The sequence below is a fragment of the Typopeltis vanoorti genome, chromosome 14 (genome assembly GCF_054136105.1).
Source record: "Typopeltis vanoorti isolate ZY-2024b chromosome 14, IOZ_Tvanoo_1.0, whole genome shotgun sequence".
Taxonomy (NCBI): Eukaryota; Metazoa; Arthropoda; class Arachnida; order Uropygi; family Thelyphonidae; genus Typopeltis; species Typopeltis vanoorti.
In genome coordinates this window covers 116,810,168-116,837,171 of record NC_143562.1, presented here as the reverse complement: position 1 = coordinate 116,837,171, position 27,004 = coordinate 116,810,168, and the positions used below count along the sequence as shown (strand labels likewise).

The window sequence follows — 27,004 nt, the reverse complement described above, 5'->3', positions numbered from 1 at the left end:
AAAGCTAGGGAGAGCTGAATTTCATCCACCTCAGCCGGTTGGGGGGGGGGAGTTAATGCAGCATGTCCAACTACCGTTTTTGTTTGTTTAGTTTGGTCTGATAAATATTACTCTCTGCTTTGGGAATCTTCTAACAACTAACTTCTTTCGTTTGTTTGTAAGAAAGACATAGCGAAAATATTATTTACTACTTTTTATTTATTATTTATATGTTTTTTAAAATGATGTAACCAAAAAGCTTTAGTGATTATGTTTTAATTTAACAATAACGCAAGAAGCATTTATAGGCCCCAAGATTAGTGACTTCACTTCAAATTATTATTATCATTACAGTAATACCAGTCTTATGACGTTTCACTTTATGAAGATTCGCTTAAACGACACTTCTCAATTATAACCAGCACCCATTTATACGATTGGGGGAGGGGGTTCTGATGAACATCCACAAGAAAAATCAATTATTTTATGTTTTCTCAGATTAAAATTTTCTTATATTAAAAGAAAAAGAACAAATTATCACAATTTGAAACATGCAGCTAAAGGATTTTAAGATATGTTCTTTCTTGATATCACTTTCTTTAATTTAATATCATTCTAGCTATCAAAACATTCCAGTCTCCCCACCATACAATGCAGTAGCTCATACGATGGTTTTTTAGCAGGAACGTCTCCTGTGAAACAATTGCTGCGCGCTTCCGTGGCTGTTAATTTACAACATTCATTGCTTGTTACCAGTAGCGCACTCAGGATTTAATATTGGATTTAATAACGCCTAACGAGTTGAGTAGGAGATTAGAGAATACACACTATGCAATGAATACGACTGATGACTGAGCATCTTTCCTTTTTCTTTGGGAGCAGGCCCCTTGGCTCCCTGGTTGTGCCACTGCTTGTTACATCGCTTTAGGTTTGGGTGTTTTGTTGGCTGTGAATTGTAAACTGTTTATACTAATTATTTTCTTGTCATAGCTTTGATAAAATTTCAAGTATGGTTGCTATTGCTTCCAGTGAAAAGAAGTCGTGTTACATTACCTACTAAGAATAAAATAATTAAATTTACTGAGAATGGTGTATCGTAGAGAGGCCGCAGGCTAAACTTACTTGGCACTACTGTTGTTAGATTTGTTAAAAACAAATATAAAGTTCTTAGTCAAGTGGGAAAAAAAATAGCCACTAGTTAATATTACAGTTATCCATAAACCTAACAATATTTTTGACGAAATGAGAAAACTTGTAACGATGCAGATTGATATGTAAACAGGTCGGCGTGTTCCTTTTAGTGGTGCGATTCAGAATAAGATTTAAGTTTCCGAAAATTATTCTAAATATTTCTTTTGTGTAACTGACGTACACAAATGCTTTATTCACGTCATTTACGCACACACGACTACCTAAAACGTTATTTAGCCATTACATGCATTTTATGCATTCTGATAAAAAAAAAAAAGGCAGTGGTTCACTATACGGAAGTGGTCTGGAACCTAACATGTCGTTCGACCGGGTATACGTGTATTAATATTATTATTATTATTAGACTTCCCGGGAGTCAACGACTCATATCGGTAGACCCTCCATTACACACACAGCTCATCATATTGTGGCTTGAATGCATTCACTGTCTTCACACCTGCTACACTTCCAGGCAATGCATTCCAACCACCCTCAAACTCACCATCATTTGCGATCTTCATATACAGCGTCCAGGGATGGCCTCTTGTTCTTCCCTGACTCCACCCATTCTATGAAAAATCTGATACTCATTATTCCGATAATTATCTCTTAATAACTTAGATATCTCGATGATGTCCCCCCTTGTCCTTTATCCACTAGACTGTGCTATGGCATTCCCTCAATCTGTCTTCATGCTCAACATTCCAGAGACTAGAAACCACCATTAGTCAATCGTATTTGAATCTTTTACGACATATCTTGATCCATTTGAAAATCAAGTAACAAAATCTTGGCACAGTAATCCATATGCGGCCTGAATAAAACTTTATAGAATGGAGTCATTATATCTTTACCCCTACATTTACCGCTACATATCAGTGTTCTCGACATCAGTGCCAGAATGCGCTCTGCAGTCCTCACAATTTTAGCAAAATATCTTCAACATTTCAAATCCTTATCCACTAACATCACCGATGTTGGGGGATAAGGAACTGAAATGTTGGATTTCCTCTACGTCCTCTAAGATATCTCCCCACCATTCTATATTCTGCTTCCCATCTGTACCTCCCATACCATTAAATCTTGCGAGGGTGTGTGGAATATTTCTGATAACCACCGTGAAGGAATTGAGGTAGAACCTCGTAACTTACACATTACTCTACATATTCCTCACAAACTGTTATACATTTGTTATAACGATGCTGCCATTTCGAATCCACTGTTAAAAAAGTCTTTCCCTTTTCGCACAAACCAGTCCTCAGCTGCAGATATGAATTCATATTTGTAAATTTTGTTTCTCTGAAGTTTATTTATTTATTTATTTATTTATTGTTTTTTTTTTTAATTTAGGTATAGGAAATAGTCAGATTGGGCCAGGCAGGGCCGGCTCTACTACCAAAGGTGAAAAACTTGCATTTGCATGGGGGGGGGGTAAATTGTGGAGGGGACGGCAAAATTGGCCTAAAGTATACGAAAAATAAATCATAAAAAAGTCATTTATTTCTTCTCTGTTGAAACCAAACTTCAGGATGTCGTTAGTTAAATCTTTACATAATAAAACTTCAATAATATTATTCATCAGGAATAATAAAACTTCATTGTAGTGTATATGTTTTTAAAAATCATAATAATTAAAAGAATATAGTGTTAAAGGCTTAATTCTCTCTCTCTGTCTCTCTTTCTGTAAAAAATATAGTTTATCATCATTTTTCATTAACTTATGAATTTTATTAGCTAATACTGCTATTTAGAATTTATGATCAGAGATGTTGAAGCCTAGCTTAACAGCATGGCGTTTAAGACGTCATTAAAAGAGGGTTTTTTTTTTTTTTTTTTTTTTTTTTTAAGGGAAGTGGCGGCAAAATATGCTACTGTTATACATTTGTTACACCGATGCTGCCATTTCGAATCCTCTGTTAAAAAAGTCTTTCGCTTTTCGCACAAACCAGTCCTCAGCTGCAGATATGAATTCATATTTGTTGAATTCATATGAATTCATATTGCCCTGGGACTAGGTCTGGTGAATATGGTGGTTGAGGTAGATATTGAAATCCCAAGTTGTATATTGTCTGTTGGATTTCATAAGCAGGTGCATTGTCCTGCAAAAGCAACATGCCTCTGCTTAGTTTCTAACAACGTTTTCCCTTCAGTACCTCCTTCAATTCCTTCAGAGCTGCTGTAACAGTTTCACCTTTTTTTGAAGTACTTGGTAAGCATTACACCATCCGTATCCTAAAAGACAATGGCACGAACCTTCCCTGGTGACTTTTTAGTTCGAAGCTTCTTTGGCCATGGAGAACCTCTGTGTCTCCACTTCATTGACTGTTGTATGTTCTCTGGATCATAGTGAAGAAGCCATGTTTCATCATAGGTCAGAATGCGAGCTAAAATGTTCTCTGGGTCATAGTGAAGAAGCCATGTTTCATCACGGGTCAGAACACAAGCTAAAATATCCTCTAGATCATAGTGAAGAAGCCATGTTTCATCAACGGTCAGAATACGAGCTAAAACATTTGCACCTGATTTCTCAAAATGATCAAAAAGCCCTTGAGATGACAGCACATTTTTTCTCTTTTGGTCAACATTCAAGCCTTTGGGGACACTTTGCTGAGAATATCAGCATTTCCAGATTTTGGTAGATAATGACACCAACTTGTTCCGTGGATGTCTCCAGAGTCTTTGCGATGTTTTTGGCTGGCATTTGTTCATCAAGGATCATGGGATGCACTGCATCGAAGTTTTCAGGTGTGATTGCTGTGGAAGGTCTCCAGCCCAGGATGCCCAGCTTTCAATTGTTGGTTATACTGGAAGGCACAGTCCCCTAAATTCTCACGCAATGTTTGGTGAATCTCAGATGCAGACTTTTCTTGCAGCACGAAAAACCTGACAACCCACACCTCTGTGTCTTCGAATTTCTTCAAACACTAACAAGTTTTCTTACATATCCTAAATGAAAAACAATAATTATTACGATTTCAGGAAACATAGGTGTTAATGGGTTTTAAGATATGGTCTTCCTTGTGGTTTATATCAGAATGCTTTAACATCATTTTTGTTCTAGGTGTTTATCAAAACTTTTCAGTTCCCCCTCCCCCCTCGTACAGCTAGTTACTTTCAACTGTTTCCTTTCACCACATCACTTGTGACTTCCTCTTCTGAGATATCGCAAAGACACATGTTGATATATCAACAAGTCCTATATGCTGATTGACATGGAGTTTACTTAATTCCTCATGTATACCTCCAACTCACTTACCATCAGTGTTCCTCCTCCCTCCCTACTGACCTCAAGTTATGTAGGATGTTATTTTTACAAGGATGAAATAACTTTATGAAATGTTCATTTAACATCTCAACTATATCTGCCTCAGTGAATATCATTCACTGCAACCAGTATGCCCCGCAAAAAATCACTTTCCGAACGAAGTCGGATAAATAGTAGTTTACCGTATAGTAGTTTACCTGAAACATATATCCCTCACAAAACAATTAGAAAAAAAAATTGCACACATCTTCACCCTACATGCCTTATAATTCATTTTTCAGTGAACTGTATTTTCGATGAATTGTGATTTTTCGATCAATTGCGTTTCGATGAATTGTCTTTTCAATTAACTGCTGATCGGTGAATTGCTTTTTCGGGGAATTGTTGTTCGATGAAATGATTTTCGATGAAATGATTATTCGGCGAATTGCTTTTTCAATAAATTGTCGTTCGATGAATTGTCTTTCGGTTAACTGTTTTTCGATGAACTCTCCGGATACCAGTATTAGCTTGGACAGTCCACATTTTACAATGCTATTTGACAGACTATTGTTAGATTCTTGGGCAGAATCTGAATTGCACTAAGTCACCAGACAAATTGTTGTCAATGGTATCTTGTTTTAGTTGTTTCAATTAGATGAAATAAAGTAGCAACAATAATAACACAACTATATTACCTTCAAGACAATGATATAATTTATTTCCCCATCTCTTGTAATATATGGAATTGATCCTGGAACTTCATCAACATCAGATATACCATAATTAATATTGGAATCTGTCTGACTGCGTGTAATTGAAAACTGATACAAGCATTCTGGTGTTAGAAGAGGAGGACTTTCTTCTCTGGGACTCTCAGAATTTTCCTGTAAGAATTAAAAAATAAAATTCATCTTATGTTTCTAAATAAGGATTTGAAATTTAACAAAAAAATTATAATAAAATATATACAGTAGCAAACATTAATCCGAATACACACTTTACAGAAAAATATTATTTTTGTAAGAAAATAAGTACAAAAATTACTTGATTTAATCCTTTATTCAAGTGTAAGCAAACAAGTTTGCACCTGAAGTATTTTCAGGACAGGGAAACTCGTGGTAAAGGTAGTATTAACTTCACATTGATTTCCTTAATATCCCATAATGCAAAGCACATATCCTTGCAGACATGTATAATGCTATGCATTATGAGAAGGGTCACTACTCAGACTAGTTTCGACCTTTATTGAGGTCTCATCATTGAGAGCCAGACCCAGAGGTGATACCAAGGTTGAAGTAATGCAGAAGTCATAATTTTCCTATACAAGTTTGAAGTATTTTCAGGACTGGGGCAACTCATGGTGAAGGTGGCATGACTTCACATCAATTGCCTTAGTATCGACTGGTTGCCTACCTTAAACCAAGTATATAATTTCTTGATATCTTTAATTTATAGTATAACCAAGTGGAAAAACCTTTCAACACTATGAATGTCAGCTTATTTACAATATTAAAAATGCATGACACAATTAATAAACATCATAGAGACAGTTAAAACATTCAGCACTCAACCAAAATAGTGAACTAAAACTGAAACCAGAACTGAAACAAACAATAAAACTTACTATTATTACCACCCCAAGACCTCATGGAGTCAAAGCCTCATCTGGGACTTGATTCAAATTTGGCTTGTTTGGATTAATTTGTTCGCTACATACACACGTACCTTTTTTTCTCTTCAATAACAATATAAAAGAAAAGCAAATGTGTTTAACTGAGTATTAAAAAAATTAATTATTTCAGAGACAAAAAATTGTATCTGAAATCTGAAATTAAACGGCACCTTTGGTACAACTATTTAACATGAGTCATGAAACAGGAGTGATCCCAAAGGAATGGAAGGTGGGAAAATTTGTGCCAGTTCACTAATGGGGGGGGGGGGGAATTAGACTAAGGCTACAAATTATAGGCCAATCTGTATATCTATATCTGAAGTTGCTGGACAGGACCATCGCCAGATTAGATCACGCCTTGAGACAAACAATCAAATATCGCCCCTGATGGATAAGACAAAAATGTAAGAAAATCTCCAATTGCTATTCTGTTTTTATTACAAGAGAAACATTAATGCAAAATGATTACATAATAATATTAATTAAATGTTTAAGGAGTTATCACACAATAAAACTGTTTATAAACGCTTATAAATTTAAATTATAAACTATGTCTGCCTCTACTGATATAGTGGCTAGACCAACCAATATTACTTGGGTCATTGCCGTTCGCAAATAATTTTTAATCAGTTTAAGCTTGGAAAAACTTCTTTCCGCACTTGCTCCACTAACAGGAATTGTGGGATGCAGAGTATACACTTGGTGGGGAAACTTAAGGAGATGGAGATGAGAGATCTGGAAGTAGTGGTAGTGGACAAAGACCTGAAATTCAGAGGCCATATAGAACAACTTGTGAAGTCATCACATCAGATAATGGCAATGATGCAGAGAACTTTGAAATGCAGAAACAGAGATTATGATTCCACTGTATAAAGCCTTAATCAGGTCTCATATGGATGATTGTGCATGGATTTAGTCACCAGATTTTCACGCTGATGAGGATATGCTAGAAAGGGTCCAGAGAAAGAGCAAAAAGCAGGAAACTGGAAGCTTGTCCAAACAGCAGCCAAGCCTTTTGGTCTCTTGCCAAAGCAATTGGCTGTAACTTCTGTACAACACTATTCCCACCCCTATCACACCCTCTACTGGTCATCACCCACAGAAAAAGCCAATCTTCTGGCCTCATACTTTGCTTCAAATGCACGCATAACTGACGATGGTAAATGTCCCCCAACCATTCTAGACACCCAACATACAATGCTCCCTATATCCTTTTGCCAGGATGAAATCAGAAAAATAGTCCCAATTAGACACAAAAAAAAGTCTCCTGGCATTCCCCCAATTGTTCTGAAAAATTGTGCTCCAGAACTGACCCCTATTCTATGTCACCTATATATACTCTCCTACCCCACTGGAATCTATCCCACAAACTGGAAATTGGTCTATATTCAGCCCATTCCCATGAAGGGTGACAAGTCACTGCCATCCAATTACTGCCCTATCTCGCTTACCTCAGTTCTGTCAAAGGTAATGGAAAAAATCATCAATTCCCACCTCCTACACTATGTTGAAGACACTCACCAAATAAATGACTGCCAGTATGGATTCCGCCACTGCCGATCAACAGGAGATCTACTCACATACGTCACCCATCTCTGGACAAATGCTATGGAGAGGTTTGGGGAATCTCAAGTGGTTGCACTAGATATCTCCAAAGGCTTTGACCGGGTTTGGCACAAAGGCCTACTAGGCAAGCTACCATTATTCGGTCTGACCCAGGACTTGTGTAGGTGGATCGCCAGTTTTCTGTATGGACACACTCTGTGTGATGGTGGATGGCTCCCTATCCTTGCACCACTCAATTAATGCTGGGGTCCCACAAGGTTCTGTCCTCTCACCAACCCTGTTCCTGCTATACATCAACGACCTACTGCAATTGACCTTCAACCCAATACACAGTTTTGCAGATGACAGTACACTACACTCCTCACTTGCATTTGATAAGCCTTACCCTACACAACTCACCTCATCCTACATCAACCACCACCTTCAACTCCGATCTCAAAGACATCCTACAATGGGGTTGTTCGGATAACCTCATAAATTTCAATGCCAGCAAAACCCAGTTCTGTACTACTATTTCCCATAAAAAAGAACCACTTTTTCCCTTTGAGATCTCGCTCCTCGGAATCACCCTCACATCAAACCTCTCCTGGCACAAACATATCTCAAACATTGCATCCTCAGCCTCAAAAAAAAACTAGGATTTCTCTTCCGCTCAAGACGTTACTTCACCCCTGAACAGCTACTAACATTACACAAGTCACAAATCCACCCAACCATTGAATACTGCTCCCACATATGGGGTGGGGCCCCTAAAAGTTCTCACAAAATGCTCGACTCAATACAGAGGAGGGCAATTAGACTTATCAATGATCCATCCTTTACCAACTCCCCCCCCCACTTTCACACAGATGTTTGGTCTCTGCAATAAGTATATTCTACAAATATTTCCATGAGAAATGCTCATCCAAAATAACATCAATAATTCCCCCGCTCAGTACTAAGCTCATTGAAACACGTGTAGCTGCTGCACAACATCCTTCACAGTACACCTAGAAACAAACAGAACAAATTTCTTTTCCTCTTCCTTCATCCGTGCAACTGCTGCACTGTGGAACAGTCTCCCACCTGCTGTGTTTCCCATTAAAGTCATTCAAATCAAATGTAAACAAATTCCTCCTTTCCCAACCCACCACCCATACACAGTACTAATGTACTATAGGTTGACCAATCAACATCCTGTGTATGGGCCCAACATAAAAAAAAAAAAAAAAAAAAAGAGAAGATTCACCCAAATGGTCTTTGGAATGTGGAGTATGAAGACATTGAAAGAATATAATTTGCAAATTCTTATAAATAGCAGTAAAGGGGGAACATGATTGAGACATAAGTGAGTGGCATAAGTTGTTATCAGGTTAACATGGAAGAAATTTTTCATAGAATGGGAGGGGAAATAGAACAAGAGTCCATCCCTGGAAATTGTAGGAGTGTGTGAACAGAGGAGTGAAATGCAGATTCTTTCCATGGAGAGTGGTTGGTGAGTTGAATGAATTGCCTGAGTGTGTTGTGAGAGTAGACACATTAAATAAGTTTAAAGCACAGGTGGATGGGCTTTGTGTGTGTGATAGTGTTTACCTCTCATAATGAGTCTCTGTCTCCATGTAGATCAGATGTTAATAATAATAATAAAACCAGTTCAAAACAAGGTGAAACATAAAACACCTGACTGCTCATAGCAAGTGCAGTGAGTTGTAAAATCTGAATAATTACACAAAATTACAGATAAAATGAATTCCAAAAATATAAAAGAAACAAAGAAACGGTGGTGCCAGTGCACAAACACATAGGAAGTCGGTTGATGTCAGGTGTTAAAAAAAAAAAATAAGTACTAGTAGCAAGGAAAGATATTATTGTATTTATTTTTTGCTATGGAAATTGACCATTTTTTTGCCTGATTTTGTTGTTTTTATTGTCCCTATATTGTATCAACAGTATTCAAGGTGACAGCAGCCAGTTTCAATACATTGTTGCTCAGGCCAACACTATTTAAAGACAACGTATTTGTAGCATAAATGATGAATCTGTAGCTTGCTACACAGGTGACATGTACATATCCTATTGTTGGATTCTGATTATGTAGAGATTAGAGTAATTATTATTTGATTCAGAACCAAACATGATCTTCCATCACAAAGGCTAGACTTGTAAATATTATTTAATGTAAACAACTTATTTTACAATTTAATATTCATATAACTACTTTTAATTTTATCTAATTTTTAATTATTTAATCAAAGATATATGTATTAATAATGAAAAGACTGTATTAAATATTATTAAGCTATTTTATTTATTACTATGTTAATATTATAAGAATTTGTATTTGATATTTTAACTGCGCATTAATTGAAATGTAAATATTCTTTATTTATTCCTATTCGTAGAAGTTTAGCGTTATGCAATACCTCAATTTTATTATAATTTGTGTGGTTGTCATGGAGACGTATGTAAGTGAGTGAGCACGTTTTGGAACACCACGTGAGGAGAAGGTTTATTGAAAAGAGTTTCAGAAAGAAATCACGAGAATAATTTAGGCGGGAAGAACGGATATATAAGCGATGAACGCTGAAATTATAGGGAAATTAAGAGAGATAGATTAAGAGAGAGAGAAAGGAGAGGATTGGCAACAGGTTGGAATCGGAGCATTCGGCATTTGGGAATCACAGTGCGATAATAGCGAGTCGGTAAGTCACTCAAGCAGCTAATAAAGTCTACTAGTCGAGAGGTGGTTAGCTAATAAATTGTAGAATAACAATTATAGCTACGGAAGACAGCTGAGTGACTACTAAATAGACTAGCGATATTTGAGTTGAGATTCAATTTCAGGGCTGACCTTTCAAGGACATACAGAATCTTGAAGCAAAGCAAAGAGTTATTAGGGAATAGTAGAGGCTGTAAAGTTGAAGTTACTGTTAGCTGTGCTTAGAAATATATTGCCTAAAGAATTAAATGAATGCAGGAGAATGAACAGCTGTGCATATAAAACCTCAAGTTAAGGAATTATTGTGTATTGCCTTAATTCATAAGACATCAGTAGTATTTCATGCAAGAACGTTTGTTTATGTGTATTGTGACCGACGATTAATTCAGTTATTGCTTAGAAGAATTATTTTATTGAGTGCCGTATACTGTTTAAGTGTTTACAGTTATAAAAAGTGTTTACGTATAAGTAGGTGAAGAAAAAAGATTATCAGTAAGATTATTCCAACTGTTAATATTCCTATACAGAGAAGTGTGAGAGTTTCATCCTAGAATTTCCTTATACTAACAGTAACTATTGCGGAAATTAGCTAAAGTGTAAATTTATAAGTGTTTGCTTGTGAAGAGGTATCACTGCAATTTTTATTGTATTTAAAACTTAAAGAACTATGAGATATTGATGTGAACGATCATTAAGGAACTTTATTAAATAGCTAAAAGGAACTGTGAGAAGACTGTATTACAGATAACAGAATTACCATTGTCTGAGTTTGTATGACTTTATTATCAGAAAGGCTGAAGTGTTTATAATAACTTGTTTAGTATTTTGATCTTAAGTGCATAATTTGTGATTATAAAATTAAATGTTTGTTTTTGTTAATCAAAAGTTGTATTTTGCCTGATTCTCTTTTACTGCACCATTCATAAAATATTCGAAGCAAAGTGGGTGAATTAAGTTAGTAAATATACTCGGCCAGTATATATATTAAGGAGAAATAGTTGAGGGTTGATTTATCTTCAATTCTTGAAAATTAATTCAGATATAGAGTGGCGCAGTCTATGAATATAAATTTTCTCTATATTTGTATTAGAAATCAACTAGCAACTATATTTTAGGTTAAGAAAATCGTAATAACTAAATGTCAGATATAAAGTATAGATTAAGACGAAGTAGGATCCAACAAAATGGCACAGTCGACAGGATTTGAATTCACTGTCATAGGTTGTGAAATTAAGTATTAGATTTTGTAATAGTAAAAAGAATTTAAAGATAAATTAAGTGAGTTGGTTGTAAACTAGAATCAGGCAAACATAGAAGTTATTTTGGAATTCTGATTTTTTTTTTAAGTTGTTAATAGAGTAGTATGGCGGTTGCATCTAGCTCAAAAATGGAAGATGATGAATTCTTCAGAATGGTGAACCCCCAACAGCTATTTCCTCAATTTTCAGGAGAGGAATCAGATGATATATTGTCATATTTTACCTATATTGAGAAGCTCAGAGAAAAAGCAAATTGGACTGACTTTCAGTTATTAATATTACTCAGAAATAAACTAATAGGTAAAGCAAAGACATTCTTATATTCATCTCCAATACTTAGAGAAACATTTGAATATTCAAAATTTAAGGAAGATTTATTATCTCAATTGTAAACTGCAAAGTATAGGACCTAATCTATGGAAGTTACAAAGGATCACACAAAAAGATAAAGAGAGTGTTACTGATTTCTACAATCGCCTGATAACTCTTTCTAACAGTCTGAATGTATCCAATGCAGATAAACCACATTTGGATTGGGCAGTTTATCAGCAATTTCGTCAAGGTGTTAAGCCAGAACTGAGAGAAACAGCTTATAAAAAGAAGATCGCCACACTAGAAGAATGCCTGAAAGCTGTCAAAGAAAAAGGGCAGATGATTGGTGACATTTGTCCCTCATCCAATGCAACTTTTGTCAATGTTGTGGATAAAATTAATTATCCCTTGGACCAGCCTAATGTTTAAGGGAAGAATAATAAGGAAGAGGAGAAAAGAAAAGATACTGGAGCAAGTCCTATTAGTGTTAGTCACATGACTGTGAATGAAGAGCAAACCAACAAGTAGTTGATGGCAGATGTACAGAGCTTAATTCACCAGGAAATTGAGAAATTGAATCAACCTATTATGGATAGTCTTAATAAAGTGATGAAGCAATTCGCAACATTCACTCTACAGTCTAAAGAAAATCAACCTGTTTTGGCAAATATAAGTGAGTTGTTACTAGGACTACAAAATATTAAACAACAGATATCATTTGTATCTCAACCTCAGATGGAAAGAGAACATAGAGATCCTCCCAAATGCTATAGTTTCAATAAAATTGGACACATTGCTAGAAACTGTTTTCTTAACAAAAGAAAATACTCTAACAAAAGCTGGGGTTCAAAGTATGGACACATACCCCCACAGAGGATATAATAGAATGCAGAAACACCAAGGATCTAATGAACAATTGATGAGAATTAGAGGAGAAATCCTAGATTCTAAGTGTAATATTTTATTAGATACAGGATGTAATGCTTCAACTATTAGAAAGGACTATCTCCAAAGTATAAAACACAAATTATGGAATAGCATTGCCAAACTAAGAGAACCTGTAAGAATTACTACTCTTTCAGACTCAAACTTCATAGCATATGAAAAGGTTCGTGCTAGAATCTACCTACCTGAATTTAAACTAAGTGTCTGGCAAGATTTGTTTGTTATACCCTCAACCTCTAACATAACCTCCCACATTATACTAGGGACAAATTTCTTGGAAAAGTATCAGTTCTCCTGTGATTTTTTCAGAAAAGAAATATCCCTAATGAACAGGAAAAGAAGTATCAGAAGAGCTAGCAATTATATGTATGATGGAACACGGACACAAAGGGAAAGGTTTTGTGTACCTAATAAAAAAATTGCTCCAGATAAGGTAGAGCTGTCTATGACTGAACCAACTATGAAGCATAGTGATACTAATTCTGATGTGCACAATCAGCCTGAAACACGACCTATCACTGATGAACCATCACAACAAGTAGTACCCAAACCTGAATCAGAAGTTGCCACTAAAAATAAATTACAGTTGAAGTTAATTTTGCCAAAGTAATCAAACTACATCATGGAACAAATCACCAAGATGATAGACAACTGGGGATGAATGTTAGTGACAGAGAACAGAACTTCTGCCCTGAAAGGACATTATCACTTTATAAGTGTAGCTATCAGAATTCTCCTTATGATAAAAACAACAAGAACGCAAGTGGAGAAATGCAGAGAAGTATATACATAGACTGTAATAAGAAATCCAATTATATTCAAAATAAGTTCTACTTAAGATCTTGGAAGGGAGATAAGAAGTCAGTTTTCTCCACTTGTGAGTCTAGTGTGAAAAATTTTTCAAAGGAAGAGTAAGCCTTTGTTGGATTCTGATTATGTAGAGATTAGAGTAATTATTATTTGATTCAGAACCAAACATGATCTTCCATCACAAAGGCCAGACTTGTAAATATTATTAATGTGAACAACTTATTTTACAATTTAATATTCATATAACTACCTTTAATTTTATCTAATTTTTAATTATTTAATCAAAGATATATGTATTAATAATGAAAAGACTGTATTAAATATTATTAAGCTATTTTATTTATTACTATGTTAATATTATAAGAATTTGTATTTGATATTTTAACTGCGCATTAATTGAAATGTAAATATTCTTTATTTATTCCTATTCGTAGAAGTTTAGCGTTATGCAATCCCTCAATTTTATTATAATTTGTGTGGTTGTCATGGAGACGTATGTAAGTGAGTGAGCACGTCTTGGAACACCACGTGAGGAGGTTTATTGAAAAGAGTTTTAGAAAGAAATCACGAGAATAATTTAGGCGGGAAGAACGAATATATAAGCGATGAACGCTGAAATTATAGGGCAATTAAGAGAGATAGATTAAGAGAGAGAGAAAGGAGAGGATTGGCATTAAGCTGGAATCGGAGCATTCGGCATTTGGGAATCGCAGTGCGATAATAGCGAGTCGGCAAGTCACTCAAGCAGCTAATAAAGTCTACTAGTCGAGAGGCAGTTAGCTAATGAATTGTAGAATAACAATTATAGCTATGGAAGACAGCTGAGTGACTACTAAATAGACTAGCGATATTTGAGTTGAGATTCAATTTTAGGGCCGACCTTTCAAGGACATACAGAACCTTGAAGCAAAGCACGGAGTTATTACGGAATAGTAGAGGCTGTAAAGTTGAAGTTACTGTTAGCTGTGCTTAGAAATATATTGCCTAAAGAATTAAATGAATGCAGGAGAATGAACAGCTGTGCATATAAAACCTCAAGTTAAGGAATTATTGTGTATTGCCTTAATTCATAAGACATCAGTAGTATTTCATGCAAGAACGTTTATGTGTATAGTGACCGACGATTAATTCAGTTATTGCTTAGAAGAATTATTTTAATGAGTGCCATATACTGTTTAAGTGTTTACAGTTATAAAAAGTGTTTACGTATAAGTAGGTGAAGAAAAAAGATTATCGGTAAGATTATTCCAACCGTTAATATTCCTATACAGAGAAGTGTGAGAGTTTCATCCTAGAATTTCCTTATACTAACAGTAACTATTGCGGAAATTAGCTAAAGTGTAAATTTATAAGTGTTTGCTTGTGAAGAGGTATCACTGCAATTTTTATTGTATTTAAAACTTAAGGAACTATGAGATATTGATGTGAACGATCATTAAGGAACTTTATTAAATAGCTAAAAGGAACTGTGAGAAGACTGTATTACAGATAACAGAATTACCATTGTCTGAGTTTGCATGACTTTATTATCAGAAAGGCTGAAGTGTTTATAATTACTTGTTTAGTATTTTGATCTTAAGTGTATAATTTGTGATTATAAAATTAAATGTTTGTTTTTGTTAATCAAAAGTTGTATTTTGCCTGAATCTCTTTTACTGCACCATTCATAAAATATTCGAACCAAAGTGGGTGAATTAAGTTAGTTAAATATACTCGGCCAGTATATATATTAAGGAAAAATAGTTGAGGGTTGATTTATCTTCAATTCTTGAAAATTAATTCAGATATAGAGTGGCACAGTCTATGAATATAAATTTTCTCTATATTTGTATTAGAAATCAACTAGCAACTATTTTTTAGGTTAAGAACATCGTAATAACTAAATGTCGGATCCAAAGTATAGATTAAGAGGAAGTAGGATCCAACACTATGATTTAAAAATGTGGCAGGCGAGGAATGGGAATGTGTGCATGACATATGAAGTAGGAAGCGCAATGAGACAAGTATTTCAATCTCACAATTTAGAGTCAGTGGAGATAGTGCTTTGGAAACGTGAATGCCAGTGTGTTGGATGTTGAAGAGAACATGAAAGATGTACATATGGGATTTAAACTTGGGCAATGTGATAGGAGGAGATGGTTTGTCTGATGGTGATGAATGTGTTTGTTGCTGTCAATCAAAAGCAGGATGTTTGTGAGATGATATAGAAATGTTGAGAAAGGAGATGGAAGGAATGAAGGAATGAAAAAAATGAAAAGGAGTGAATTTCTTAATTCACTCTCCTGAACTCAACAAAGTTAAGTTTAGGAAAGTGAATTAAGAAATTACGAGGCTCAAGAGTTTGGCTAGTGTGAGAAGAATAAGAACCGATGTGAACAACAAGTGTTAGAGAATAAGGAGGGGGGGGAGAGAGAGAGAAGAAGCAAGAGAATAGGAGAAGGTGAAAAGAGAAAATTCAAGAAAGTGAAGACAGTGTGGAAGCCAGGGATGGAAAGATGAGAGGAAAGAAGGAAATTTGGAGAGAGAGAGAGACAGATTAAAAGCACTAAAAGTCAAGGTTGCCAGTGAGAGGAGGAATAAATCCATTTGGAGTACCATGTGAAGATTCGATGATTCAGGGTGTGCAGAGAAGAGTGCTAGAGGAGTGCTTGCTAATGGAATGATAGAGAATGCTGCAATGGCACCTTCGCTGCCATTGTGACAGAGCATGTTGCAATGGCAGTGAAATGTTTGAAAATGTAGAAGCGATTATAGCAATGGTTGGTATGAATGACCTCAGTGTTAGTGTGAATTGTGTAGCGCAAGATTTGAGGCTTTATTTATTTAGCATATGGGGAGAAATACAAGAAATTATTAATGATAATAAGAAATTAATGATATGATGCATAGTCTGAACAGTATCATAAACATAAAAAGGTGACAGTGAAATTCCTCACAGATGTAATAAGTGGTCACAGTGACCTGTCTAGTCCTAAACCTGGTGAGCAGACTCCAGAGGTGTCAAGGTAGATTGGATCCTGGCAGTTTTATAGTTCTGTAATCTGCTAATTCCACAAGCCATATGGGAGATCTAGAGTCAAGGAAGCATGCTGGAGGTGAAGAGATACCTTGATAAATAGGAAAATACTTTGGATGTCACTAACATCAGTCTGTCAATTGCAGATTACAATTGATGTTAAGGATATTGCAGCAGAAATGAGTATGATAAAGTGAGTGTATTACACAATATTGTAATGTGGAGTAGAGGAGAAGAGCAATGATCAAGAGTGAGATGATAGTGAGAATGTGTAGCAAGAGAGAGGTCTAGAATATGTGGATGTGTGGAGTACATTAGAGAGCTGTATGCAGGAGATGGATTATATTTGAATAAAGAAGGATGTATGCTATCATCAAAGAAATCTTTCTGGGAAAATTTCTTTGATGATAGCTTCTTGTTCTCTTCTGAAACATGGAAGAATGATGTGGGTAGGAAAAGGTAACATTGGGAGAGGAGTAGATCATAAGGTACCAGAGATGGTTCTCAATGTTATGTTAAGCTCATTGGATGTGGTGTTTGCACAACACGGCACTTGACCGCATGAAGGAAGACTTTGGTTTCGAATCTAGTCAGTGACTAGAAGAAATTTTTGGGTGGCGCTAGTGTCGCCATAGCACGTGGCGGTGAATTTAAGCTGTGCTGAAGAAAGTGAGTTTTTAATCAGTGAATAGTCCATTTTCTCTACGTTTGTGAGTGCTAAATTGTTTCTCTGGAATACGAGTGTACTATAGTGGTTGTTTTTTGAAGTTAGTGCTGCCGTGATATTGTGTATTTTGTTTACCAAGAAGACGGGCAGATGCATAATGGTGGAAGCCAAGACGAAGCTAAGTTTCATTACTGTATTTAGTTTTATTTCGTTTTATTTAGTGTACTTAATGTTCTGTTTTGCTTGTAATTTTTTACTTATTTAGAGTTTATTTATTTTTGATTTTGAATAATTCCCGACTTCCCGACATAGATAATATAATCTATGTCGGGAAGTCGCCGCTAGATGAATTCGTAATGTGTAGTGTTCGTGCAAGCTCCAGATAAGATAAGTATCATTTTCAGTTATCGATACAAATTATTTAATATTGTGTAGTTTTGTTTTGTTTGCTTTGCGTATTTTAGTGGGTCTATTTTTGGTGTGTTATAACGTATAATTTGACAAAACACGTTACAGATAATTATGGCACCTGTGCGAAGGAAAATGGCAGCCAGTAATGAAGGTTTGCCATCGTTATCAAAGAACGGTAGCATAAAAGAAATGAGTCAGTGTACTAGCTGTGAAATGTACGCTTTGCGGAGTGCGGTCGGAGTGTGGTTAGATGACGATAAAGGATTAAATGTGTGTAGAAAATGTAGGGAGAATGCGGATTTGAAGGGTATTTCGGATCGTGAGTGTGATATTTTTGTCAACATTCAGAATGAAGGAAATAGGGATATGACAAGAAACGGCAAGGTTGGACATGAAAATTGTGAGAGTGTGAATGTAGAAAGTGTGAATGATAGTATAAATGGTTTCTCAGAGAACAAAAAAGATGAGATAGATGCATTGAGTGAGATCGCGTTGTTGAATAGTGCGATAGAGAGAGCAAAACAGCAGCTAGAGTGCATGAACAAAAGTAGACTGAATGAACCAACCAATAATAAAAGGTATAACAGGAAAAATAGACGTATGAATGTGAACATGAACAAAATGAAGGATAGAGTGCTGTATGGAGACTCGTTAGTACGAAGTGTGTTAGTAGAGGATTTGACAAAATCGTACCAACCTGGTGCGACCATAAAGGACGTAACTGCGTCTATTAGAGAGCAAAAGGAGAGGGTGAAAGAAATGATTATTGTGGCAGGTACGAATGATTTGAAAGGAGATAAAATGGAAATGATAGAAGACCTGAATGAATTGTTTGAGGTAGCAAAAGAAAAGAGTGAGAGAGTTAGAATGATTAGTCTTTTGCCACGGTATGACAGTGAAATGTTTAAAAGGAGGGCTATAATTGCAAATGACTTTATGCGTGGGTTATGTATGACGAGTGGTGTGGAATTTGTGGATGTGTGGAGTGAGTTTGATGGGCGAAAGGATCTATATAAGATGGATGGCTTGCATTTGAATGGTTATGGTGTAAGAAGACTTGAGAAAGTGTTGCTGAATGTAGTGGATGTGCAAATTCAGGGAAACTAGATTTGTTAGGGGGGGGAGTAGAGATACAGTCCTTATGGAGGCAGTTGAATGTAAGAATGAATATAATATGCCAGAGCAAATAAGGACAACAAATCTGAGTGGGATAGTTAATATAAGGCATCAAGGTAGGGTTGGGGCTAATGGGGTTCTTAAATTCATGTACACTAATACTAGGAGTATTAGGAACAAGAAGGAAGAGTTTTTGGCCATGGTTGGCACTTCCAGACCACAGGTTATAGGTATTAGTGAAACATGGCTGACTGTAGATGATATAACTAGTGGGATTGAATGTGATGGGTATAGTGTGTTCAGGAATGACAGAGAGAATAAAATGGAGGGAGGAGTATTGTTGATGATAGCTGATGAGCTCCAGCCAAGGAGAATAGAAGTTGAATTGCAGGATAGAGAAAAGAGCACATTTGAGGCCATTTGGTGTGAGATTGGGGCTAGCAGAACTAAATATACAATTGGGTGCTGCTATAGACCAGGTGATGGAAAAGATGGTGGTGACAGTATGCACAAGCAAATAGAAGAAATGAGTGGAAGGAGGGTGATTATTATGGGAGATTTCAACTATGGTCGCATTGATTGGAGTGAGGAGAGACACACGGGAGGAAGGAACTGGATTTTATGCGGTTATTAAGGGATAACTATCTGCGAAAGCATGTAATGGAAAATACTAGGGGTCAGAGAGTGCTTGACCTAGTAATTATATCTGAGGATTTGGCTGTAACAAATATGACCACATTGCCACCAATCGGTGAGAGTGATCATAGGGTCTTAACTTGGGAGGTGGCTAAAGGTGTAGAATTTTCAATTAAGACAGGGTACATGTGGAATTATCGGGCTGGAAAGTATGACAAGCTTAGGAGTTTGATTGGTTCAGTGCCATGGCATGTACAACTGCAAGGACTAGAAGTTGATAGTGCATGGGTGGTAGTTAAGGAGTTCTTGCATGAAGCAATGGCTGACTGTATACCTAGAGTCCGAATAATAAATCAAGTAGGGGTTAAATGGATCGACAGAAGAGGATATAATAACAGGAATAGAAGTTGCTGGGTGCAGCATTTTTCGGCAGGATAGGAAGGGAAAGCGTGGTGGTGGAGTACTGCTTATGATAAATGACAACCTATGTCCTCTAAGAGTGGAGACTTTGGAAGGCAGTGACACTAATGATTTTGAAAGCATACAGTGTGAGGTAGAGGTGGGCAAGACAGGATATTTAGTGGGGTGTTGCTATAGACACAGGAGCACATAGGGTGGGGACCAGGAGATGTTTAGACAGTTGAGTTTGGCAAGTGCAAGAAGAATGATTGTTATGGGAGATTTTAACTACAGTAGTATAAACTGGGGAGAGGAAGATGCATGTAGCAATAAGGGAATGGAATTTCTAGAATTCTTGAGGGACAAATGTCTTAGGCAACATGTAACAGAGGGAACAAGAGGTTCAAGAGTTTTGGATTTGGTTATAGCATCAGAAGAGTTGATAATAACTGAGATGACATCTCTCCCACCAGTTGGAGAGAGTGACCATATGGTATTGACTTGGAAAATGAATAGACATGCAGGAGTCTCAAAGAGACGGGAACGTATGTGGAATTATAAGGCAGGTGATTATAATAGTCTAAGACATCAACTTGGGGAAGTTTCATGGAGGGAGGAATTGGAAGGCCAGGATATCATTAGTGCGTGGGAAATTATGAAAGAATATTTGTTAGCAGCAATGGTAAGTGTGTACCACGAGTGAACAAGAGGACACAATTTGGAAAAAGAGGCTGTGGAAGAGATATAAGGAGATAGGAGAAGAGAAGATGCATGAAGAGTATAAGACACAGGCCAGAAGAGTAACTAGTATGGTAAGGAAGACGAAAATGGAATATGAGAGGAGATTAGCCCTAAGATCCAAAGAAAATCCTAGGGAATTTTTTAGATATTAGCCAGTAGGAGTAGAAATGACTGTGAAAGAATGATATTGTGGTATAAAAATGGGAATAGAGTGACTGATGCAGAGGACATAGTAGAATTGTTCAATGACCCCTTTATTGGAGTATTTCATGCTGGAGGAGTCACTTTTAATGCTAGAGGGATAGAGCAGGTTCAAGGTTTAGAGGTACAGGAGGAGAGTGTGTTTCAAATACTGAGTACTCTGGATGTCAGTGTATGGTGGGGCAGTTTCAAGGAAGCAGAGCGTTACAAGTAGGGTCCCATAGGGCTCAGTGCTGGGACCTATATTGTTTAACCTTTATATCAATGACATTGTCAGTTGATTGCAGGGGGAATGTTCAGTTGTTTGCAGATGATGCAAAACTGGGAAGGATTATTAATAATAGTGCAGATGCGGCAGCCCTGCAAGAGGATTTGAATAAGCTAGATAGATGGGCAAATGAATGGGGGTGTCAGTTTAATGCAGCAAAATGTAATGTCTTGAGGTTTGGGAAACATCGATGGGACACTGCATACCCTATGGGATGAGTTATACTGGAGGAAGTAGGGGAGACAAGAGATCTGGGATTGATGATTGATAGAAACCTGAAATTTAGGGGACATATTGCAAAGGTGGTGAAGGTAACACAGAGGATTGCTGCAATAATGAGAAGGACACTGACCTGCAGAGATAAAACAGTTATCATTCCGTTGTATAAGACCCTGATCAGACCACACTTGGACTATTGTTCTCAGATTTGGTCCCCAGGATTTGAAGGGGATAATTTAACTGTGGAAAGGGTACAAAGGCAGATAACAAAGATGGTTTCAGGACTGTACAATTATAGTTATGAGGATCAGCTGAGGGAATGTTGACTGCAAGTTTGGTGGATAGAAGAAGGAGAGGTAATATGATTGAGAATTTTAAACCTACTGAGAATGTCAACCCTGTAACCACTTCTCTGTTGAGAAGTGGTTACAGGGTTGACACTGGGGAGTTCTTTCGCTTGGTTGAACAGTGGGAAGGAGTGATGACAAGAGGCCATCCCTGGAAGTTACGAAAGGAAACCATGAGGAAGAGGGTTAGGAGTGGTTTCTTTGCATGGAGGGTGGTTGAAACATGGAGAGAGCGAGAACGGTCAATGAGTTCAAGGAGTGGTATGATAGACTTTGTGTTTCTTAGGGGGGACCTCCCCTCGATGAGTCTTGATAGACTTTGTGTTTCTTAGGAAAAACCTCCCACGATGAGTCTTTTGACTCCATGGAGGCCTGAATAATAATAATAATATTCTGTGTGTCCATGAGAGTTGTGTGGTGACTTAGGCTCCAAATAAACAATACTCTGCAATAGGGAAGACTAGAGGCGAGCTCCTGTTCTTAGATCCAAGGCATTAAAACCGCAAGTTGTGCCTGTCAGCTTGTTTATGATATTGTTCCTGGCAAATATCTTGAACGCGGTGTTTTCCAAATGTTTTTGGTAAGTTAGATTACAGTTATGTGTTACTTTCATGGATTAGAATCGTAGATGTTTATTTTTTAGTTCTACGAGCCTCGTGGTTATTTATGTGGAAATCAGAAAACGATTTCATTGGGATTAGGATACAGTCCCGAGTATTCAAAGTAATTTTGTAGTCAGCTCTGATCTTGGCTCAGTGTTTCCTCAAGGCCTTGGAAGATACTGTCTTGAGTGGTAGCTATGTTATCAGCATAGATAAACTTTCAATTAGTTGTTGGAGGGGTATCGCTTGTGTGCAGGTTGAATGATGCTTGTGTGAGGACAAATCCTTGTGATCCAATTTCATCATATAGGATAAAAGTTCTGCTTTTTGTTGAATTCAGAAGAACCTTTATTTTCCAATTGGAGCATTTGTTCTAGTAATTTTAGTGTATCTTGGCACGTGATTATTTTAGCTGCTTTATACATAGCAAACCTTTCTTCCATATAGTGTGACAAGCTGACATTTGGTCTATGAAAGTAGTACCTGTTTTAACACCCTTTTGGTATCCAGCTTCTATATGGTTGGTGAGAACTAGGACCTGGTTGCAGCAACTTGCCAGGTGTAAATCCAGGCTGTTTACCAAATAAGATGACTTCTATTTTTTGAGAAATTCTAGAGAGGATAATCCTTTCAAAAAGTTTGTAACGAGTACAAAGTAATGCTTATAGAGTGGTAATTATTAGCATCATCAGTTGACTTATTTGGTTTTGGGAGTCATTCATCATTTCTTATTGTGGAGAAGAAATTAGATAGCCAGGATTTTGCTCTTGGGCCAAGGTGAGTAAAAAACTCTGGAAGGATGCCATCAATGCCAGGAGCTTTACCTGTTTTAGTTAGTTTGAGTGACGAATCAATTTCATCTGTAGTTGCTGGATTGGAGTTTCTGTAGATGTATTACATGACATGAAAACTTTTTTATAAAGATGGTAGATCTCTTTTAGGTGCCTGGTGGAATTTTGGGTTTTAGCTTTTTCTGTGCCAAGATTTTTGGAATGTTAAACGTTTTACTTGTTCTACAGGTTCTCCATTCAGGATGCAGTTGATGCTTTCAATACTTCTGCCTATTTTCGTTGTCTTTGTCTTTTTAATGCTACTTTTTATAATAAATTAATTACAGAAATTATTCAATTTAGTCAGGGAATTCTGTAGACTTGTCCAGGATTTATTTAAGAGCATAATATTGAATTGCCTCCATAGCGCAATTGGAAGAACGACGGTACATTACACCCTTCAATTGGAAAAGGCCCGAGTTCGATTCCCGTCGTGACGGGAGGAATCTTTATATGGACTTTTTCAATTGAAGTTGAGTTAGCTGATCTCATACGGTGGTAGCAGGGTTTTTTCTCCCGGAAACTTGGGTTTTTCATCCTGCATAGAGACAAATCGGCCTTTCAGAACACACACAATTTACAGACAAAAGATACTTGTTGTGGTGTTGGTGGGCGGTAGATGGTGCTGATGTAGTTGATTGGTAGTAGAGGTTCGGTAGTGGTGGAGACAGAGAGTTGTACACTAGGTGTCCTCCCACGATGAGTCTTCGGACTCCTTGAAGGTGTCACGAATAATAATAATAATAACATGATCTGCATAAAATAAAGAGCTGAGATCAACATCTCCAATTTTGATATCAGGTTTAATACTGCTTACCTTCATAACATGATCCATATATATGATAAATAACAGTGATGATGATGTACAGCTTGTTGCACGCCAGACTTAACATCAAACCATCTTCCTGTACCTCCTTCAATCGTAATTGCTGATTTACGTAATTGCTGTATATTGTTTGATATAATGTCCTTTTATACCATATAACTGGAGCATTTTGCACAACTTTTCTCTTGGCACCTTGTCATATGCCTTTTCCTGATCTACAAAACTCAAATACAGATCCTTCTTATATTCTCATGATTTCTCAACTATTTGTCTTGAAAATCTGATCCTGACAACCTATGTTTGGCCTGAACACAGCTTGTTCTTCTCCAACCTTCTCCTCCACAATTTTTCATACACATTTTTCAAGAATACTTGTATAAATCTTACCAGGAATGCTCAATACAGAAATTCCTCTGTAATGCTCACATTCAGCTTTATTCCCTTTTTTACAGATGAGTACTAGGAGCACTCCACTCCAATCATCTGGAATTTCACTCTCTGACCAGGCCTGCTGAATTATGCAGTGTAGCCAGTGTAAAACTTTCATACCTCCATATGTTAGTATTTCTGATCGAATATCATCTACTTTAACTGCTTTGGCACATTTCAGGTTTGTAATAGCTTTTTATACTACAAGTGTACATATATCTTCCAGAGGGCATTCCTGTTGAATGTTTTCTATTACCATGCTGCCACTGATTGTTTCATTTAGCAAACTTTCAAAGTAATTACTCCATACATCAAGAATATCTTTACCTTCAGTTTTCATGTCACCTTTATCATCTCTAATTCCTTTTACAGTACTCTTTCCTCTATTTCTGAGCTTTTTCAATAGCCTCCAGAATTAGCTGAACAAAATGACTTTTGTTCAGCTAATTTAACACAATGCTTTGCTTTTTTACATTTTTCTCTGTATTCCCTAAGAGCACTAGTTGACTTACTTGCCAAGAACTTTTGATATACTTTCTTCTTTTTTTTTTAACTACCTCTTTAACTTCCTGAGTCCGCCATGGAATTCTGATTTTTCTATCCTTGCAGATTACCTCACCACGTGCCTCTTGGGCTAATCAATCAAAGGTTTCTTTAGAATATTCCACTGTATCCCCAAGGTTTGGTTCTGGTTTTTGAACTCTTTCAGTTTTTCTTGAATAATCTATGTATATTTGAGCCTACAGTTCACATTTGATAGCTGTTCAACTTTGCTTCACTTCAAAACATTCTTACACACACACACACACACACACACACACCCTTCTTTTCAATATGAAGTTCAATATTATCCTGCTGAACACCAAATGGTGATCACTTCCAATTTCAAATCCTCCGTATACTATTGTGTCATGAACCAGTAGGAAAACACATCACTGTCTACAGTAACATAGTTAATGAGAATTTTCTTGGATTTAGAGAAAGATGTTGGAAGTTTCATTCCACTTGGTTAGACTATAATAAATTTAGTTTAATCCATTATCCAAGTGTAAGCAAACAGAGTTTGCGCCTGAAGTATCTTCAGGACTGAGGCAACTCGTGATAAAGGTGGACCAAGCTCTCATCACTAATTGTCTTAGTATCTCCCATAATGCAAAGCACATCTCCTTGCAGACATGTATAATGCTATGCATTAAGGGAAGGGTCACTACCCAGACTGGTTTCAACCTTTATTGAATGTTCACGTACAGGTCAAACTCCAAAACTCAGCGCTGTTCCCCTCAGTACAGGCTTACACTGCCACTGAGAAGAACTCTCAGAACCGGTTGGCTCTACACCGTGGCAGGCTCACCCTACCACCAAGCAGAGCTGCTCATTTGCTCATATTTCATCTGAGGGGTAACAGCAACAGCCGTGCCTAAGTTCACTTCATGGGCTACAGCATTGCCATTCATCACCCAAGCTTCCAACCAGTTTCGACATTTGTTGAGGTCTTGTCAGTGAGAGCCAGACCCAGAGGTGGTGATACTAAGGTGGAAGCAACGGAGAAGTCATATTTACCTATAAGAGTTGCCAAAAGGTGCCTCACCTTATTATTAAATTACTCTGGATTTAGAGAAAGATGTTGGAAGTTTTATTCCACTTGGTTAGACTATAATAAATTTAGTCTAATCCTTTATCCAAATGTAAGCAGACAAAGTTTGCGCCTGAAGTATCTTCAGGACTCAAGCAACTCGTAGTAAAGGTTGACAAAGCTCTCATTACTCCTTGTCTTAGTATCTCCCATAATAAAAAGCACATCTCCTTGCAGACATGTATAATGCTATGCATTAAAGGAAGGGTCACTACCCAGACCTGTTTCGATCTTTATTTTTTTAGAGTATTAATGACACCTAGTTTTTGTGTTGCGTGGTGGTAGGAGTTTATGTGTGTAATAGTTAGTATCACCACCTCTGGTTCTGGCTCCCACTGACGAGACCTCAATAAAGGTCAAAACCAGTCTGGGTAGTGACCCTTCCCTTAATACATAATACAAATTTTCTCTTTATAATCACTCCAATATTGCTTGCTTCCTCCACTTCTTCCAGTACAACTCCACCAAGTGAATATGAAGAATCCCATTTGTGGATTCTAAATTTCAAAATCTTACATTCAGTTACATTAAACCGATATCCCCATTTATTTGCCTACCTTTTCTGCTTATTCAAATCTTCTTGAAGAGCCAAAATATCAGCACTATTACTAATAACTCTTCCAGGCTTCATAAGTGAATATCTCCCTGTTGACCAATGACAATATCACTGACATAAAAACTGAACAGCAATGGTACAATTACTGAATCAATCCTGCGGAACTCTACATGTAACTTTCCTACTCCCTGATAGTGCTCACCCATATATACAACTTTCTGATATCAATCAGAAAGCTAGTTACCAATCTAATCCACACAGATCACTTTCTGATGTACAGAAAGTGATCTGTGGTACTTGTTACCTTTATGCTATCTAATATTCTAATATTCATTTCCTTAGTATGGTAGCATATAGCTACTCCCACCAGCTGTATGGCTAAGGGAATAGAATAATTCTATGACAGTATGTCCAACAATAATCCCCTC

The 27,004-nt window shown here is 36.8% G+C and overlaps 1 protein-coding gene across 4 annotated transcripts in view; it reads right to left on the bottom strand.

The window, feature by feature from the left end:
* unc80 (unc80, NALCN channel complex subunit) overlaps positions 1 to 27,004 on the bottom strand; it is a 1,852,146-nt gene that overhangs the window by 1,505,408 nt on the left and 319,734 nt on the right. For all 4 annotated transcript variants that reach the window (XM_090404461.1, XM_090404464.1, XM_090404465.1 and 1 more), the window contains one exon: positions 5,113 to 5,301. In XM_090404461.1, coding sequence (XP_090260587.1) covers positions 5,113 to 5,301 — 189 coding nt within the window. The remainder of the gene's footprint in view (positions 1 to 5,112; positions 5,302 to 27,004) is intronic.